Source organism: Gekko japonicus, unplaced genomic scaffold (assembly GCF_001447785.1).
Source record: "Gekko japonicus isolate JY-2015 unplaced genomic scaffold, Gekko_japonicus_V1.1 scaffold461, whole genome shotgun sequence".
In the NCBI taxonomy this organism is placed as follows: Eukaryota; Metazoa; Chordata; class Lepidosauria; order Squamata; family Gekkonidae; genus Gekko; species Gekko japonicus.
Window position 1 is genome coordinate 1,007,961 of NW_015171517.1, and position 18,537 is coordinate 1,026,497.

General features: G+C 48.0%; 1 protein-coding gene across 1 annotated transcript in view; it reads left to right on the forward strand.

Moving 5' to 3' along the window:
• Positions 1 to 18,259, forward strand: part of NUDT14 (nudix hydrolase 14) — a 100,891-nt gene extending 82,632 nt beyond the window's left edge. Inside the window, exons 3-5 of the mRNA XM_015419385.1 lie at positions 1,797 to 1,861; positions 9,319 to 9,556; positions 17,489 to 18,259. Coding sequence (XP_015274871.1) covers positions 1,797 to 1,861; positions 9,319 to 9,556; positions 17,489 to 17,735 — 550 coding nt within the window. The 3' untranslated portion in view covers positions 17,736 to 18,259. The remainder of the gene's footprint in view (positions 1 to 1,796; positions 1,862 to 9,318; positions 9,557 to 17,488) is intronic.
• The last annotated feature ends 278 nt before the right edge of the window (positions 18,260 to 18,537 follow it).

The window sequence follows — 18,537 nt, forward strand, 5'->3', positions numbered from 1 at the left end:
TTAAATGGCTTTTGCATTCTGCTTTCAAGTCAACTAAATGAGGCCTTTCATGAGGGCAGCCCGACTATGGAACAACCTCCCCAGGGAGTTGCAACTGGAGGCCCTCCCTTTCGATCTTTAGGAGACAGCTAAAGACAGTTTCATTTAGGAGTGCATTTAATTAAAGCAGTCCTGGACTGTGGTTTTAAATCTTGGTTTTATGTTTACTATGTAACCTGTTTTATGTATTTTCTTAATATGGTGAGCCGCCTTGAGCTGTGTTAAGGAAGAGAGAGAGAGAGAGAGAGAGAGAGAGAGATGTAGTGGTTAGGAGTGTAGATGCTAATCTGGGAGAACTGGGTTTAATTCCCCACTCCACGTGCAGCTACTGGTGTGCCATTGGGTCAGTCACAAGTTCTCTCAGAGCTGTTGTCTCAAGGGCAGTCCTCAAAAGAGCTCTCTCGGCCCCACCTACCTCTCCAGGTGTCTGTTGTGGGGAGGGGAATGGAAAGGAGATTGTAAGCCATTCTGAGACTCCTTCGGGTAGTGAAGGGCGGGGTATAAATCCAATCTCCTCCTCCTCCTCCTCCTCTTCTTTTTCTTGATAGGTAGGTAGGTAGGTAGACTGGTATATGATGGGTAAGATTATATAGAAATATCAGTACTTCTATTGCTCTCTCATACACGTGTGTGTACAAACATGTGTCTCATTTGACACAAAGGGCTGAATGAACAAATGCTGTTCATCGGGCAGGGGGGGGGCGAGGCTAAGGCTGAGACTTCATGGAGAAACTAGGTCTTATTTATTTTTTAAAATTCATGTATTCCCCCTCCTTTCTCCCCAACGGGGACTCAAAGCCGCTTACATCATTCTCCTCTCTTCGAGTTTATCCTCACAGCAACCCTGCGAGGTAGGCTAGGCTGAGAGAGTGTAGCCAGCCCAAGGTGACCCAGCCAGCTTCCATGGCACAAACCGGGGTCTCCCAGATACTACTCTGACACTTTTAACCACCACCCCCCACTGGAGTTTTAAGAAAGTGGGCTTTGAAAACACATATAAAATCCTGGACGCCAAAAGTATGGCCAGTAGCAAACCTACCAGAGCTAGCTGAACTCATACAGCTGAGACAGAGACCGATTCCCCACAAGCAGTTGTGCCGCCCTCGCTCTTCCGTTTGCCCCGGCTGCATTGGTCAATTTCGCACTATTCGCTGCGCGACCGCATTTGGACCCGCATCTCCTCCCGATTTCCCCCGCGTCTTCTCGATCCTTGTTTTTTGATATCGAGAAGACGCTGGGGAAATCAGGGGGAGATGCGGGTCCAAATGCAGCCACACAGCGAATAGTGTGAAATTGACCCATGCAACCGGGGCAAGCGGAACAGCGCAATTGTTCTGTGCCTTGGTAGCAAAATAGCTTCCAGGCTTTTGGGGGTGGGCGGAGGAGCAGCAGGGGGTTTCTGTGATGCCTGTTTGAAGGATTTCTAAACCCCACCCTCACCCCCCAGTCCAACACTGGCTTTGCAAATGCGCAGTGTTTCCATTAGAAGAGGCCCTTTACATGTACCGGAGCACGCCTTTGAAAAACTGATCTCCCCGAGATCAGAAGGCACTAGCCTCTCGGAATTTGTCTGGTCCCTCGTAGAACTATAATTTAATAACTGCCTCCTTAGCTCTTGTGGCTAACTCATCCTTTCTTCTTAGGCTGATGCTAAACCCATTAAAACGGATGACTCTGCAGTGTGGCGTGTTGCTTTTTCTCCTGAGTGCATTGATCTTTTTTCTCTCTCCCCCCCCCCCTCTTCTCTCCTTCCTCAGTGTGTCCATTCTGATCTTTAATACTTCTCGGCAGTGCTTTGTTGTGGTGAAGCAGTTCCGGCCAGGTAATCCTTTTCCTTTGCTTTATTTATTTATTTACCCTCCCACGAAGCAAGCCATGATGTGCTTTAGCAGTAACAGGCCGGTGGCCCTATGAATAGTTGTGGCCACCGCTCCCTCTGAGCTGCGGAGTTCTCGTGAGCAAACATTCTACTTTGTGAGCCACTGGCATTAAAGTTGTGAGCGAGCGATTTGGCTGCTGCATAAGTTAGTTTGCTCTGGAGCCCCATCCTTCCCGAGCGGAGACGAAAACCTGTGAGCCGGAGGCTAAAAAACCATGAGCTAGCTCACGCTAACTCAGCTTAGAGGGAACGCTGGTTATGGTGTGATATTTGTTCTGTAGCCAGAGGAAGCTGTGCTCAATCTTCTGGTCAATGGCTGTGCGGCAATGTTTCCTCTAAGCTGTAGAGTCGTGTGAGCAAAAATTGTACTTTGTGAGCGAATGGCATGAAAGTTGTGAGCGAGCGATTTGGCTGCTGCATAAGTTAGTTTGCTCTGGAGCCCTCCTTCCTGAGCTGAGACAAAAATGTGTGAGCTGGAGGCTAAAAAACTGTGAGCCAGCTCACACCAACTCAGCTTAGAGGGAACACTGCTCTGCGGTAGTAAGCTGCCCGACAGGGCAATTCCAGCCTGAGCCCTGTCAGGTTTGCTGACAACTTATGCTTTGTATTCCACCGACAGCTGACGCCATAGAGGATGATTTAGGGAGAGGCCAGAAGAATTGGCTTGGATCCTACCATTCCACAGAGCCTTCCAATGGCCTAAGGTGGCGGACCTAATAGCCCAGACTAGCTGGATCTTGTCGGAGCTCGGAAACTAAGCAGGGTCGGTACTTGGACGGGAGACCACCAAGGAAGAAAGGGGGCTGCTGTGTAGAGGAATGCAACAGCAAACGAGCACTGCTCCTCTTTTGCCGTGGAAAACCCCACGAAGTGGAACTTCATGGGTTCACTGTGCAATTCAGTGGCACTCTTTACCGGCCTTCTTTCGGTGAAAGGGGTCTGCCTCAGGGGAGGGCCCCTTAGGCCAGAGAAACAGTGTTATGACTACAACAACTCTGGGGAGGGGCCGTGGCCCAGAGGGAGAGCATCGGCTTGGCAAGCAGGAAGTTCAAGGTTTTGATATTAACCTTTAAACCCCTAAACCGGGGATGGCCGGACGTGCTTAATGTAAGCGCCCACACAGAGTAAACGTCAGATGTCTGAGAACCGCAAGACAAATGTTGCACACAAGTTTTTATTAACATTAAGTGAGACTGCCAAAAATAAAAACAAAAGGGGTAAAAACAGATATTGATAATGATAATTTATTTGTCGTTTATTTATTTATTTCACCTCCCTCTCTCTCTCTCTCTCTCTCTCTCTCTCTGACACAGAGAGAGAGAGAGAGGTGAAAAGAAAGAATGAAAGAGGTGGAAAGAGAGAACGAGAGAGAAACAAAGGAAGCAAATAGATGGGGAAGTGAGGGAGGGGGAAGGAAGGAAGGAAGGAAGGAAAAGAGAGAGAAAGAGAAAGGAAGGTGGAAAGAACACTGGCTGGGGAAGGAAAGACCGATTGGGGAGGCACGCCTCCCCTTTGCTTCCCCAGCTGCCCTGCCAGGAGCCACACAATATGTGTGTGAAAGAGCCATATGTGACTCCCAAACCACAGTTTGGCCACCCCTGCCCTAAATGGTCCGGGACCAGCATACCTTCGGGACCGCCTCTCCTGGTACATCCCCCAAAGAGCGTTACGCTCTAGTGATAGCCATCTACTGGTGATCCCTGATCCAAAGAGTGTCCGGGTGTCCTCAACCAGAACCGGGGGGGGGGTTGTTTGACCCTAGTTCCAACCTGGTGGAACACTCTGCCGGGCGAGATTTGGGCCCTGCAGGATTTGCTGCAGTTCCACGGGGCCTGCAAGACGGAGTTGTTCCGCCAGTCCGTTGTTGGAGGGACAGCGGTGGCTCTTCCATCTTAGATTGGCCTCCCTTTCGCTTTTCCCTCCCCTTTCCTTCATATCAGGCAGATTTAAGGATATTTATCTCCCTCTCGGGATAAGGAGCACTAGGTTGTGCCCTTTTCTACACCATCTATTAGTTGTTGCTGGTTGTTGTTATTTTATTGTATCATAGAATTGTTTTAAAATTTTAACTGTATGGAATGTTTTATGAATGTTGTTACCTGCTCTGAGCCCTGTTGTACAAGGGAGGGGGGGATATATATTGAAATAAAAATAAGAGGGAGGGAGGGGGGAGGGAGGGAGGGAGAGAAAGAAAGAAAGGAAGAAAGGAAGGAAAGAAAGATCTCAAGTTGAGTCTCTGGAAATCTCCAGGTAAAAGGACCAGATAGTGAGTGATGTGAAAGACTTCTGCCTCTGAGACCTGGAGAGCTGCTGCCAGTCTGAGTAGACAATTCAGACCTAGACGGACCGAGGGTCTGATTCAGTATAAGGCAGCTTCATATGTTCATGTGGCCCCGAATGACTCAAAGAACTTCAGGGTGTGAATCTGGGTTCATATCACCTACTACCTTTTAACTGGAGGTGCCAGGGATTGAACCTGGGACCTTCTGCATGCCAAGCAGATGTTCTACCACTAAGCCAAGGCCCCTCCCCATTCCATGGCCAGTGCTGTGTATCAAGTCTATACAACCTGACTCGCCAAACTAGACCAGAGACTCAAAAAAAAAAACCTTCTGTTTTTTCTGCCTGCTTGGGACTGCCAACATCTGTCTGTCCTAGGGTTCCCAACCTCCAGGTGCAGCTTGGAGACGTCCTAAATTTTACAATTGATCTCCAGACTACAGACATCAGTTCCCTTGGAGAAAATGTCTGCTTTGGAGGCTTGGCCGTATAGCATTATACCCTGCTGAGGTCCTCCCCTCCCCAAATCCTGCCCTCTCCAGGCTCCACCCCCAAAACAACAGGAATTTTCCTTACCCAGAGTTGGCAAACTTCTGTCCCCCTTTTTTCACAACAAGGTTCAACAAGGCACAGTATATCAAGTAAGAACATAAGAACATGAGAGAAGCCAGTGTTGGATCAGGCCGATGGTCCCTCCAGTCCAACACTCTCTCACACAGCGGCCAGAAATACCAGATACCATCATGAGGTCCAGCAATGGGGCCAGGACACTAGAAGCCCTCCCACTGTTGACCCCAAGTAGGGTTACCACCTTTTTTGTCGGCCCCAGCTCCTCGGCCTTAAAAGTGGTCTGACATATAAATTATAGCAGGTGAAGCTTGTTCTGGCTATAAACTCCAGGCGAGTAAAAATTATGAGGTCTCCGGTTGGCCATAGAGGTGCTAGCCTCCAGGTGGGACCTGGAGATCCACCGGAATTATAGCTCATCTTCAGGTGATGAAGATCAGTTCCCTTGGAGAAAATGGACACGAAGAGGAGGAGGAGGAGATTGGATTTATACCCCGCCCTTCACTGCCCAAAGGAGTCTCAGAGTGGCTTACAATCTCCATCCCCTTCCCCTCCCCACTACAGACATCCTGTGAGGTAGGTGGGGCAGAACTTGTGACTGACCCAAGGTCACTCCAGCAGCTGCATGTGGAGGAGTGGGGAAGCAAACCCGGTTCTCCCAGATTAGAGTTCCCGCTCTTAACCACTACACCAAACTGGCTCTCTTTGGAGGGTGGACTGTATGGCATTGTACCCCATTGAGGTCCCTGTCCTCCCCAGGCTCCCATCTCCAAATCTCCAGGAGTTTCTCAGAGTGAATCTGGTAACTCTGCCCCCACATCCCCCACCGGTGACCAGAGGGGAGCTGGCAACCCAAGTTGGCTGCCGTGTGAAACAGAATACTAGACTACATGAGTTCATTGGTCTCATCCAACACTGTTGCTCATGTGTTCTTTTGTTCCCTTTCCTACTTTGTGCTTAATGGCCGGGCCACTAAGAAGGCTACCAGCTTTACAACAAAGCAATGGTGGTCTTTCTTTTAGTAGCTTGCACATCAACATGGACTCAAGCAGCAGCACAGAATCCAGTCCTTTGTGTTTCCTTTGATGGTATCACATGGTCCTACTCCTTAGAGTTTCCTTTGGAAGAGTGTTTACCACGACAACTGTTCCTAGATTAATGCAAAAGGCCCGTTGCGAATTACACTTGGCAGTCTGCACGATGGGATCCTAGATGTTCAAAAGGGGATTCCCCCCCCCCCGACAAACACGCATACTTCTCATAACTCCACCAAAACGGCAGCTGAGTTGACAGGCTGAAAGACTCATCCCTGGGACATGGTACATCATGTACAGTCCAACGTCCGAGCAAGTATCAATGAATCCTGTGAAACATGCCTGTTGGCCGACACACGGAAGTTTTCCTTGAGACACGAGTTGTTCCTCAGGGAAGAAATAGTGTTCAAAGAACCATCTTATAGAAATCTAACTTGCAAAAAGAGTATTTCAGACCATCTTCCATTCTGCTAAATAGCTTTAATGGGTTTTCCTCCACCCATTTTTTTCAAGAGACCGCACATTAGGTGCTCCATCGTTGTCTGAGTGCAGCTATTAATAATTTGCTAGCAAGCCTGATCTCCTCAGATCTGGGAAGCTAAGCAGGGTCGGCCCTGGTTCGTATTTGGATGGGAGACCCCCAAGGAAGTCCAGGGTTGCTGTGCAGAGGCAGGCAATGGCAAATCACTTCTAAACCCCTCTTGCCTTGAATACCCTACGGGTTCACCATACGTCGGTTGTGACTTAGCAGGGATTTCCAAACAGCGGCTCTTTCCACCATCAATTGCATCATCAGTTATCAGAAATTAGACATAGAACAAATTTAGAGTCCAGTGGCACCTTTAAGACCAGGAAAGGTTTATTCAAGGTATGAGCTTTCATGTGCAAGGCACACTTTTTCAAATACATTGGAATGGCAGGTGAGGTTCAAACTTGTATTTATTTATTTAATTCAATTTATACCCCGCCCTCCCCACCAAGGCAGGCTCAGGGCGGCTTATAGAGAGGGATTTAGCAGCGACTTAGCATGTAACATGATGATGGTTATAAGTTATGGAAAGTGAAAAACTAAATAACAAGTTAAGGTTATAAGGTCAGCAGAAATTACATGTGCAAACCTCATTAAAGTGGGTTCCAGTTATTTATATGCAGGCGTCAACGATTCCTTAAAGCCGGGGTGTCGAACTCATTTGTTTTGAGGGCCGGATCTGACATAAATCAGACCTTGTCGGGCCGGGGCAGGTGTGTCATAAAATGTAATGCCAGGTAGCGGAGATATAAACTATAAAGGACACCAACACAAAGGTGGGGATTTTTTCACTTAAAATAAAAACATGTTTAAAACGTTAGCTCTGTAAGCTGCAAACCTACTTTTGATTTATTGACATTCACCATAGAAATCTCATGCTCAGAGTTCTGAGTCTAGGACCCAGGTTAAAACACAAAATGGCTGAGTGATTAAGAGAGCCTGGCAAAGCAAGCTATGATGCAGCAGCAGCAGCAGAACTGGAAGCAGGAGATGGCCAGTTCCACTGCGGGCCTGATGAAAGCCCTATAGGGGCCTGATCTGGCCCCTGGGCCGCATGTTTGACACCCGTGCCTTAAAGCCCTTTGCAATCTTAAAGTACACCAAGGGCTGGTTTGCTGTATGAATTCTGCCACTTGATTCTACAGTGACAATACAGTTCGGAGACAGGAATAGATTATTGTGTGGTTTGCTCGACAGATTACAGCATGGTCATTATACTCACACACTTACTGCATGCTTTACATTTGCTGTAATTTTTTTCCAACTTGAAGACACACAAGCCTTTGGTTATTAGGCTGGGCAAGACCCAATTATGTCTGATCTCCAAAGAGGAGAGATCTGCCCTGACCTCTTTTGACCCAGCGATCAACCAACGAGATTGACATTCATTTTGAGTCGGGACGGAATACGTTGGTGAGAAACTTGCAGTGTCTTAAATCGGCACTTGGACTCATGTGAAAGCTTTGTGAGGTTTCTGTGCCCACGCTGAGCTTGCAAACCGTCAGAGACATTTGTTCATTCCCTTCAGACTCAGAAATGTGCTTTATGCAATCCCCATTTTTCATACAGAACAGAATAGGCCTGTGTCTGATCGCATGCAGCTGTGTTATGCAAAGGGGGGCCGTCCTTTGGACCACTGTGTGCAGTTCTGGTCACTGTATCTCAAGAGGAACGCTGCAGAGTTGGAGAAACGTACAGAAGAAGGCAACCAATGTGATGGGGGGGTTTGTTCTAGAGCACTTTTCCTGTGAGGAAAGTCTGCAGAGACTGGGAATTTTCAGTTTAGAAAAGAAGGGACATGATAGAGGTTTATAAAATTACGTATGGGCTAGAGAGAGTGGACAGTGAGAACTTTTTCTCCCTCTCCCAAAATACCAGAACTCAAGGGCATCCAATGAAGGTGATGGACAGACACAAAGAAATACTTCTTGATACTCAGTGAGTGATTAAAATGTGGAATTCACATCCAGAGGATGTAGTAATGGCCACCGGTATAGATGGCTTTAAAGGGATTAGACAGATTATTGGAGGGTAGATCCATCAGTGTCTAGTAGCCATGAGGACTAAAGGGAACCTCCATGTTCAGAGGCAGTAAGCCTCTGAATCCCAGTGCCAGGAGGCAACATCAGGGGAAGGCCTCCGCCTCTATGCCCTGTTGTTGGCCCTCCATTGTAACTGGATGGCCACTGTGTGAGACCGGATGCTGGACTAGAGGGACCCCTGGTCTGATCCAGCTGGGCTCTTCTTATGTTCTAATGAAGGCCTCAGCCTCTCTGCCCTGTTGTTGGCCCTCCAGAGGAACTGGTTGGCCACTCTGTGAGACGGGATGCTAGGCTAGATGGACCGCTAGATGGACCTTCACTCAATATTGTCTACTCTGATAGCCAGTGGCTCTCCCAAGGTCTCAGGCACAGAAAAGTCTTTCCCAGTAGCTGCTACCATAGATTCTTTGTCTGAGGATGCCAAGGACTGAATGTGGGACTTTTAGCATGCAAACGGCATGCTCTAATACAGCGGTGTCAAACTCATTTGTTACGAGGGCCGGATCTGACATAAATGTCACCTTGTCGGGCCGGGCCATGTGTAAAACATAATGCCAGGTATGGGAGATATAAGCTGTACAAAGGATAGCAGCTGGTATGCTCTGAGTTGGTATGTCCTCCCTGCAAGGCCCCATAGGCTGGGAGGGGGTGCAGAGGAAAACCTACATATGTGGCCTGGAGAGCCAGCCGTGCAGCCCTGGGCAGACGCTCCCACGCTGCTTGACTGCTGCAGATGAGGTTGTTGCGCCGTGCTGATGCCACAGTTAGAGTGGCCATTCCCCCTGAGCCAGCCCCCTGTTCCCTCCTTTGCACTAGTTCTTCTTGGACGGGCCGGTTTCGGCCCCCGGGCCTTGTGTTTGACATCCCTGCTCTAATACTAAGCTGAGGCCCTTCTCCGTGCGTCGTGATGTCAGTAACTAGATATGCTTGCTCATTGCCCGTTTCCAGCTGTCTACATGAGTGAGATGGCTCAGCACTGTCCTCAAGACTTCGAGAGAAACTGCCTGGAGAACTGGTGTCCACTTGAATGTCATCTGCCGGCTTCGGTGGGAGTGACGTACGAGCTCTGCGCCGGCATCGTAGACAAGCCGGAGCTCTCTCTGGAGGAAATCGCTCGCCAGGAAGTCTTGGAGGAGTGTGGCTACGAGGTCCCTCTAGCCAGCCTGCAGAGAATCACGTCGTACCGGTAAGTAGGTCCGGGACTGTCAAGTATTTATTTATTCGTTTATGTTTTGGATTTATGGATCACCCGAATCCCTGAACACACAGGGCTCTGGGCGATGAGCAACGATGAAATACACCATAAAAATTACATCGTTACGTTCCTAAAAACGATCCCCAGGCGGCGTTAATAAATCTTTAACCGGTTCGGAAGAGTTCTCTCAGCCCCACCTACCTCACAAAGTGTCTGTTGTGGGGAGGGGAAGGGAAAAGAGATTGTAAGCCGCTCTGAGACTCCTTCAGGTAGTGAAGGGCGGGGTATAAATCCAATCTCTCTCTCTCTCTCAGAGCCTTCAAAGGTCAACACCAGCACCTTGAATTGGGCCCAGAAACACATCAGGAGCTAGTGTAGATGGGCCAAGACTGGATGGTCCCTGCACCCCATTCCAGGAGGACAATTACCTGTACAGATAATTTTTTCCCAAAAATGTTATTAGCTACCTTACCAAATAATTCATGGACTCAATGTGGCATACAATGAAAATACGAATGCCAGCATATTTAATGTATGGAGCTCTCCTGCACTAAACCAGACCGTCTGCCCAATCCAATGTACCTGAAGAAGTGTGCATGCGGCACAAAAGCTGATACCTGGAATTAAACTTTGTTAGTCTCAAAGGTGCCACTGGAACTCAAACTTGGTTCTGCCCAATCCAGTGTTATCTAGTCAGTCTGGCAGTGGTACTCTAAGATAGAAAAGCCTTTCCGTGCTTGGTTAACTAATGGGAGATCCTGGAAACCAAGCCCAGAGGCCTCCCGTAGGCAAGGAGTAAGATGCATTGAGCCACTTCACTCTGGCCCCTTTTCACTTCCTCAGCAATCAGCAGCCACTGTCAATCCCCAGGTCAAGTCAATCAACAACAACCATAAGGCAAATCAAAGGAAAAGCGGAAGGCGGCGATAGGAGTTTAAACATCATCTGGACACTAAGAAGGAGTCATGGTCTGTCTTCCTCATAGAAGAAGAAGAGGAGGAGATTGGATTTATACTCCGCCCTTCACTACCCGAAGGAGTCTCAGAGTGACTTACAAACTCCTTCCCCTTCCCCTCCCCACAACAGATACCCTGTGAGGCAGGTGGGGCTGAGAGAGCTCTTGACAGAAACTGCTCTTTTTCAAGAACAGCTCTTACCAGAACTACAGCTTGCCCAATGTCATCCAGCCAGGTGCAAGTGGAGGGGTGGGCAATCAAACCCGGTTCTCCCAGATTAGAGTCTGCGCACTTAACCACTACACCAAACTGGCTCATAGAGTTGCCAAGTCCCCCCCCACTGGCAAGTGGAGGGGGCTGGGTGGTAGGGTTGCCAGATCCAGGTTGGGGAACTCCGGGAGATTTGGAGGTGTAACACGGGGAGGACAGGGACCTCAGTGGAGTACAGTGCCCTAGAGTCCACCCTCAAACGCCTCCATTTTCACTGGGGGAACTGATCTCCATATTCTGGAGATGAGGTGTAATTTCGGGGGATCCCCAGGTCCCACCTGGAGGCTGGCATTGCTACTTCCTCACCTGCGACTGTTTAGCTTGTTCAGATGTTACGGTGAACTCACATACATCCTACAAGCATACATCAGTTTGTAACTGCCTCAGTTCTCAAAGACACCCAGGCTCAGACTTTGGCTAGTCTCCAGGGGAAGAGGATGCCCCGGAGAATGCCCACCTGTGCATCTGTTGCCCTAACTGGGCAGATATTTAGGTTTCTGTTAGGCAGTTGAGCTGTCAGTCCCAAATGGGATATGTCAGAAGTGGTTCTTATGACAGGTGGCAGGATCACGAGACAGGCTGCATGAAGGACAGTATATTCAGGCTGATTCTAGCAAATCTCGTTTTAAAAAATCAACCTCAAGACCCAACAACTGAGACTGTCCATAGCAATGCTGGTGTCTGTTAGTTTAATAAAAAAAGCAATGCTGGTGTCTGTTAGTTTAATAAAATTAGGGTTTTTGTTCCACCATCAGTGTCCCATAATTTGGTTAATCAAGCAGACTTGGGGTCCTTTAAAGTTATGCTAGACAGATTTTGGTTGTGACTAACAAATATCCTGTGTCTTGATGCCAAACTTTGTCCCAAGATACAGACTGAAAAATCAACACGATGGGGCCACGTACAGATTTGGGGGGAAGGGATCCCAAGTGAACCGGAAAAAAATGGAACCTTAAAAAAGGGGGAGTTAACACCTCCCACCAGATCATAAAAACTCTGTCTGCACAACTGATACAGCCTCTGTGAGGTTTGCTCAGGGCAATGAATCATGCAGAGATGCGGTGGGCACTCTCCTGTGTGGACATCTTATAGGAGATTTACCTTTTGTAGTACGTCACAGCATACATTTTGGAAATTCCTGGAGTCAATAATTTTGTAGCGCTTGGGGTATTGTATGATGACGTAAAACACACACTCAAGATGCATGTTAGAACACGGTTTATTACCCCGACACTGCTGCTGCAATAACTGACAACTTCACGAGGAATTTATTTTTTAAAAATTGAAATTCAGTCAGAAATAAGAGCAGTAGCCAACTCTGTGTGTGTGTGTGTGTGTGTGTGTGTAGTATGTGTCTAGTATTTGGAATTAAGGAAATGTCAAGAATTAAATAATCTAAAATGAAAATGTGCTCGGAGCCTTCTGCCTTCCCAGATTGCAGGCTTGCGAGACAAGCATCTGTTCTACTACTTGCAAACGCATGCCTCAATGTATAGAGGGGTGGCTGCTTTGAAGCAAAACAAAACTTTCTCAGTCTTTCCTCTTGACAACTCTATTGAGGTGGACACTGAAATGCTTTTTTAAAAAAAAAATTGGGGAGGGGGGCAGAGAGGGAAGTGGGGGGGGGACCCTGGGAATTGAATACAAATCCACAGCTGTCAATCCTGGCAAATGTCGTTTCCTGCTGGATTAATGAGCTTTTGCTAGGGGGAGGGAGGGGAGCGAAACGGAGGAGATGTCTCTAGCTACTCCTTGGAGCCAGATTAGAGAACAGGGTTTGCCAGTTGCAAAGATGCTTTCTTCCCTGTGAAACAAAGGACACAGCCTTAGGCACACTTAAGCCTTATTAAACTCAGTGTGACTTACTTCCGAGGAAGCATCCGTAGGATTGGGGTAAAAAAAATTGTCCGTAGTGCTTTTATGATTGCTATTAGTGGCCTGTCGCAGCTACGGAGACCTTGAAAGAACACAGCATCACATGCTCCCTTTTCCGACTGAAGCAAGTAGGGGAATGTTTGGGAGGAAGGGTGTACCGGGGCCCGCTTACAAACAGAAATACCTTGTCAAAGTTGCAGTTCCAAGGTCAAAATTCAGAATGGCCTTGAGTAATGTGCATTCTGGATTTAAAAAAAAAAAGTGCAGAAAATATACCTGGTGTCTGGATGGAGATGAATCCCAAGCATGGTGGTGGTGGTGGTGGAAGGTGCCGGCTGGAAAGTCACAGCTGACTTGTAGGGTTTTCAAGGCAAGAGACGTTCCAGGGTGGTTGGCCATTGCCCGCCTCTGCATAGCAACCCTGGACCTCCTTGGTGGTCTCCCATCCAAGTACTAGCCAGGGCCGAGCCTGCTTAGCTTCAGAGATGAGATACGGACTGTAAAAAGGACACAAGCAAACCCAACTAACAATATTATTTTTTAAATTCAGAATACAAACATGCTTAAAACATTAACACTCTTGGCAGTATCTCCTTAAAGTACCTCCCTGATGCCCACCCTCCCACTTTCACCACCCCTTACTCACCAGCACTGGGACAATATACAGGGACATAATGCACAGTCTCTGTCATCTGGCAACAAAGGTAATGACCAGTTGCTCGTGGGCCGGATATGAGCCCCGGACGGGCCAGTTCCAGGCCACAGGCCTTATGTTTGGCACCCCTGACACAGACAATTGGAAAGCAAGCATGTGTGCAGGTAACAGATGCTCACATGATCCATGCCTTTGTCAGGGTTGTTAGGTCACACCACACAAGGCTTCATAAGAAGATAAGTGTTTATTGATGGATCCAGAACTAATGATCACGTATACAGCTTGTGTCAGGAATAACCTTCCGTCTGACTTATAGTGAAATCAAACATCCCCCCCCCAATGAACAAAAACCACTGGTTATTGTTCGCACGTGCAGCAAAGCAAGCAAGCGGCAAGCTTAGCAAAAAGAGTAATGCAGCTGGAGACTACAAAGTCAAGCCTGAGATAGCGCCCAGAAGCTGAACAGGGTAGAGCCTGAGAACGAGGAAGAGAAAACCCCTTCCACATTCCAGATCCATGACAGGGCTACCTGACAGCCGGCCACCCAAGGCAAAACCGGGGTGGAGCGGGAGGATCTGCACCAACGCCCCAGCATGAAACCCGGTGGTTGGAGGCTATAATCCTAGTCCTATTAGCTTGCTTATTAGATTTTTCATTCTACTGATTGCACGGACTTAACCTGTGGAACTGCCTTGAGTCTCAGTGAGAAACGTGGACTGTAAATAAAGTAAATTAAAAATAAAATAAAATACATATTAAGGGGCTGCCATAAACTGGCTCTTGGTACTTCCATGAGCTGAGTACAGAACAGAAACCTTTATTGGCATAACATAAGTAAACCAGGCAAGGAGACGTTTAAGGGGTAGTACAAGAACAACATCAACCAATATTCCCGATATTCCAAAATACAAGACAATCCTAACATGATTTACAAGAATTACAGAGTATTACTCTTGATTTCCATACGTAGGTCAAAAATTCAGCGACAGATAGTGTTATTGCTGGGCTCTGGTCTGCTAAAAAAAAAAATTTAAATCCCTGTCCAGAAAATCTCTCTGCGAAGGGAGGAAAGGGCGAATCAGGTTATTGCGCGTAATGGAGTATTTGGGACAGCGGAGAAGGATATGGGTAATAGAGTCAGGTTCCCCAAGATTACAGTTACAAAGTCTATCCCTGTACGGAACACCCCTGTATCTACCCGAGACCACTACTGAGGGGAAAAGGTTAAACCTTGCAAGCATAAAAACCCTCCTAAAAACTGGGGTTATCAGATTAGCGATATATGGTAGCATGGAGGTATGCAAGGGGAGGAGGGGTAATGAATAGGGAGAACAAACTCCAAGACTACCGGCATTAATGGTCTGCGCCTCTATATCCCAAATTCTCCTCCTAACCACCTGTAAGATTGCTGCCTCACCACAGTTATAGAGGGGTTCCAGGTCGATACCTAGTGTACCCACCTTTTTCACTATGGCCTGTGACCACTCTGATGTATAGGAGTATTGTTTGTTTCCTCAACAGCATGGATGCTGTTGCTGGCAACATCGAACAAGGAGGACAACAGCCAAGCCCATGACGGGGGCGGGGGGGCAGGGGGGCGGGACGACACGCTCACTCTCCATTTCAAAGAGGCGTATATTTATTTATTTCAAATGTTTTCAAGACTCCTTTTCTCTCTTGGTTTGTTACCCAGTAAGATGAAACGAAGCGAAACAATCAAATTAATAACAAACAAACAAAAATAAAGCCTGCATATGCAACCCGGTACCCCAAATAAAACCTGAAGCTCGACTGTATCCTGGTAGGGAAACAGAATTTCAGTGCTTCAGAAATCCCCATATGGCCATCCTAAGGCCGAGCACCGACAAATAGATGCTTTCGAATTATGGTGCTGGAGAAGACTCTCGAGAGTCCCCTGGACTGCAAGGAGATCAGATCAGTCAATCCTAAAAGAAATCAATCCTGACTGTTCCCTGGAAGGCCAGATACTGAAGCTGAAGCTCAAATACTCTGGCCACCCAATGAGAAGGGAGCACTCACTGGAGAAGACCCTGATGCTGGGAAAGATTGAAGGTCAAAGAAGACGGGGACGGCAAAGGATGAGATGGTTGGACAGTGTCATCGACTCAACGAACATGAAATTGAGCCAACTTCAGAGGACAGCGGAAGACAGGAGGGCCTGGCGTGATGTGGTCCATGGGGTCGCGAAGAGTCGGACTCGACGGTGCGACTGAACAGCAACCATCCTAAGGAGCTCAGTTTTGCAACCCCTCCAAAATGCCTTAGGGGCTTTCTATCCTGCTCTCGCCCTGACCTGGATAGCCCAGGGTAGCCGGATCTCGTCAAGATCTCGGAAGCTAAGCAATGTCAGCCCTGGTTAGTGCTTGGATGGGAGACCTCCAAGGAATACCAGTGTCATGATGCGGGGCAGGCAATGACAAACCACCTCTGAAGGTCTCTTGCCTTGAAAACCCCACCGGGGTCGCCGTAAGTCAGGTGTGACTCGACAGCACTTTCCACCACCAGCACCCTCCTCTTGAGATGATCACTTCGGAACACGGAGGGGATGTGATCAAGAAATCCCACGGACGAGCTGACATTATTTGCACCCACGTATACAAAGGGAAGGGGCCGCGGTGGCTCAGAGGTTAAGATGCTGAGCTGCAGACTGGAAGGTCAGTAGTTCGGCAGTTCGAGACCCAAGTGCCACGTGACGGAGTGAGCTCCCGTCTCTGGCCCCAGCTCCTGCCAGCCTAGCAGTTCGAAAGCAAGAAATTGCAAGTAGATAAACAGGTACCGCTTCGGTGGGAAGGTGACAGCGTTCCGTGCGCCTCGGCGTCTAGTCATGCCGGCCACATGGCCACGGAAACGTCTTCGGACAGCGCTGGCCCTTCGGCTTGGAAACAGAGATGAGCACCGCCCCCTAGAGTCAGACTCAACTGGCTTTCGAGCGAGGGGAACCTTTACCTTTACCTTTTTATACAAAGGGAAGAGAAGTAATGGATGCTGTGGATCGAGCCAGGGCTGTACCGCCTGACGATTGCTTAGGGATGCCGTTTCTCTCCCCCACCCCACACTGCAGAGGCTCTTCAGAAGCTCTTCAGAAGTCCAGATTTTGCGTCTCACAGGGGGTGCTTCAGTTTCGTAAATGGGGGTGGTGGGTGGGTGGCGGCGGTTGCTTTGATGTTTTCTCACAGTGACAGTATGCTGACTGTACCACATAGACTATAATGCCGTACTCTGCTTGATAGCCTCTGAATAAATACCATTTTAGCCTCACCACAACGTACTTTATAACGAGCGCAATCACCTGCCGGTGCACCTGTCTGCAGATGGTATAATATAATATAATTTTATGTCAATCACTTCTGTTGTGTGTTTCTGCTTCCTTCATCTGCCACTTATAATCTCAGAACTGCATAAAGGGGCAACAGATTTATCCGGGGAACAAACCCTTAATTGCTCATCAGGTCGCCCATTGTATGCGTTGCAAGGATTTGGATCGTAGTACAAAGGACGCCGTGATTTACTGTTTGCTTATAAGCATGGCGTGGTACGTTCTTGATAACGCCGGATTGTACATTCACCTAAATTGCATTTTATTAACAACCGGGATTTTTACCACAGGTTTTCACTTTCAAAGTATAGAATGGTCAACAGTTGCCAGCTTTTATGTGTGGATACCAAACCGTGAACGCTTGTGAGATTGACAAGTGTAATCCTCGGAAAAGTCACACCCTACTACGGCCATTGAAGTCAGCGGCCTTAGAAGGGTGTAACTCTGTTTAGGATTGCACTGTGAAATTGAACCAGTAGAAAATATATAGTTAGATTTGCAGGTCATGGCAGCCCTGTGTCTAATTCCTCCCACCCTTCCCCTTCCATAATACAAGTTAGTGTATGCCCTGCCATCATTACCACACCATGAGCTGATGAGGAAAACACTCAGCATAATGACACAGGAATTCAGTGCAAGATGTACAAAAAGAAAGTTAAAATTTGACACGGGGTTTCCACAGCAGCTCTGTGTCTTTGAAAGGGCAGTTCTGCCTTCTATTGAGTAACTGAGTCATATTCCCCATTTTAATCAGGTAAAGTTTATTTAAAAAAAAAAATCTAAATATCACATTTTCCTCTTTTTCTGTCTTTACCTCCTTTCATCGGAAGATCTGGCGTTGGTGTGGCAGGATCAAAGCAGACCTTGTTTTATGTAGAAGTGACCGACGAGATGAAAACCGGCAAAGGAGGCGGCCAGCCAGAAGAAGGCGAGCTGATTGAAGTCGTGGAAATACCTCTGCGGGACTGGATGAGTTTTGCATTTGACGAGACTTTCCCTAAAACGATGGGCGTCATGTTCTGCTTCATGTGGTTCCAAAACAACATTGCCCCAAAGCTACCGACAAAATCAGAATAGCGTCAAGGTGTACGGGGAGGGGGAGGGGGACAATATAAAAACCAAACCACATACGGGAAACCTGCTTTAAAGAAAATTCTCCAAGACAAGGGGCATTAGGAATCCGATTCCTTTGTTTAAATAAAGAGTTAAAGTCCTTATCACCATTCTGCAGCCTTTGGCATGATCCTCTTGCCAGCAGGACTAATTGTTTCCCTTATTCCGTAGCTGATTGTCTGAGGGTACAGTTTTCCAACATGGAACTCCCTGGAATGAATTGCCACCATTGCACACTAGAAAATTAAGGGCACCCTTCACTTTCACTCGGAAAGGTTTACTTTCAGAGCATCCAGAATAGCCTGCTGTCAGAGGAGTGCCCCCGCCACATTTCTGTCATGAGTTACTGATCTGACCCCACCTCCAGATTGGTAGAAAACCACTCAAAGCAGCCACTTATGCAGAGATACAGCAGGCAGCCTCCCTTGAAGTTAGGGTTGCCAGGTTTGACCTGGCCGCCGGCGGGGGGGCTCCCTCTTTCTTCCATAGAGTTTTTTCTCAAATGATAGAGCGTCCCCCCCACAACGTGCCCTGCGTGATGATGTCACCTCCGGGTGATGTCGTTACACCAGGCATGGGGCTCTTTGGGGGCAGGGTTCCCCCACCGGCCAGCTTGGGGCCGGCAGATTGGGGGGCCCGAAAGCGGGTAAACCTGTGCCCCCATCGGGGAATGGCAACCTTACCTGAAGTCGGTGACTGTGCTGCATCCCTGCATCGGTCATAATCAGACGATCCACTCATGCTCTACGGAGAAAGGCGCTAGAAC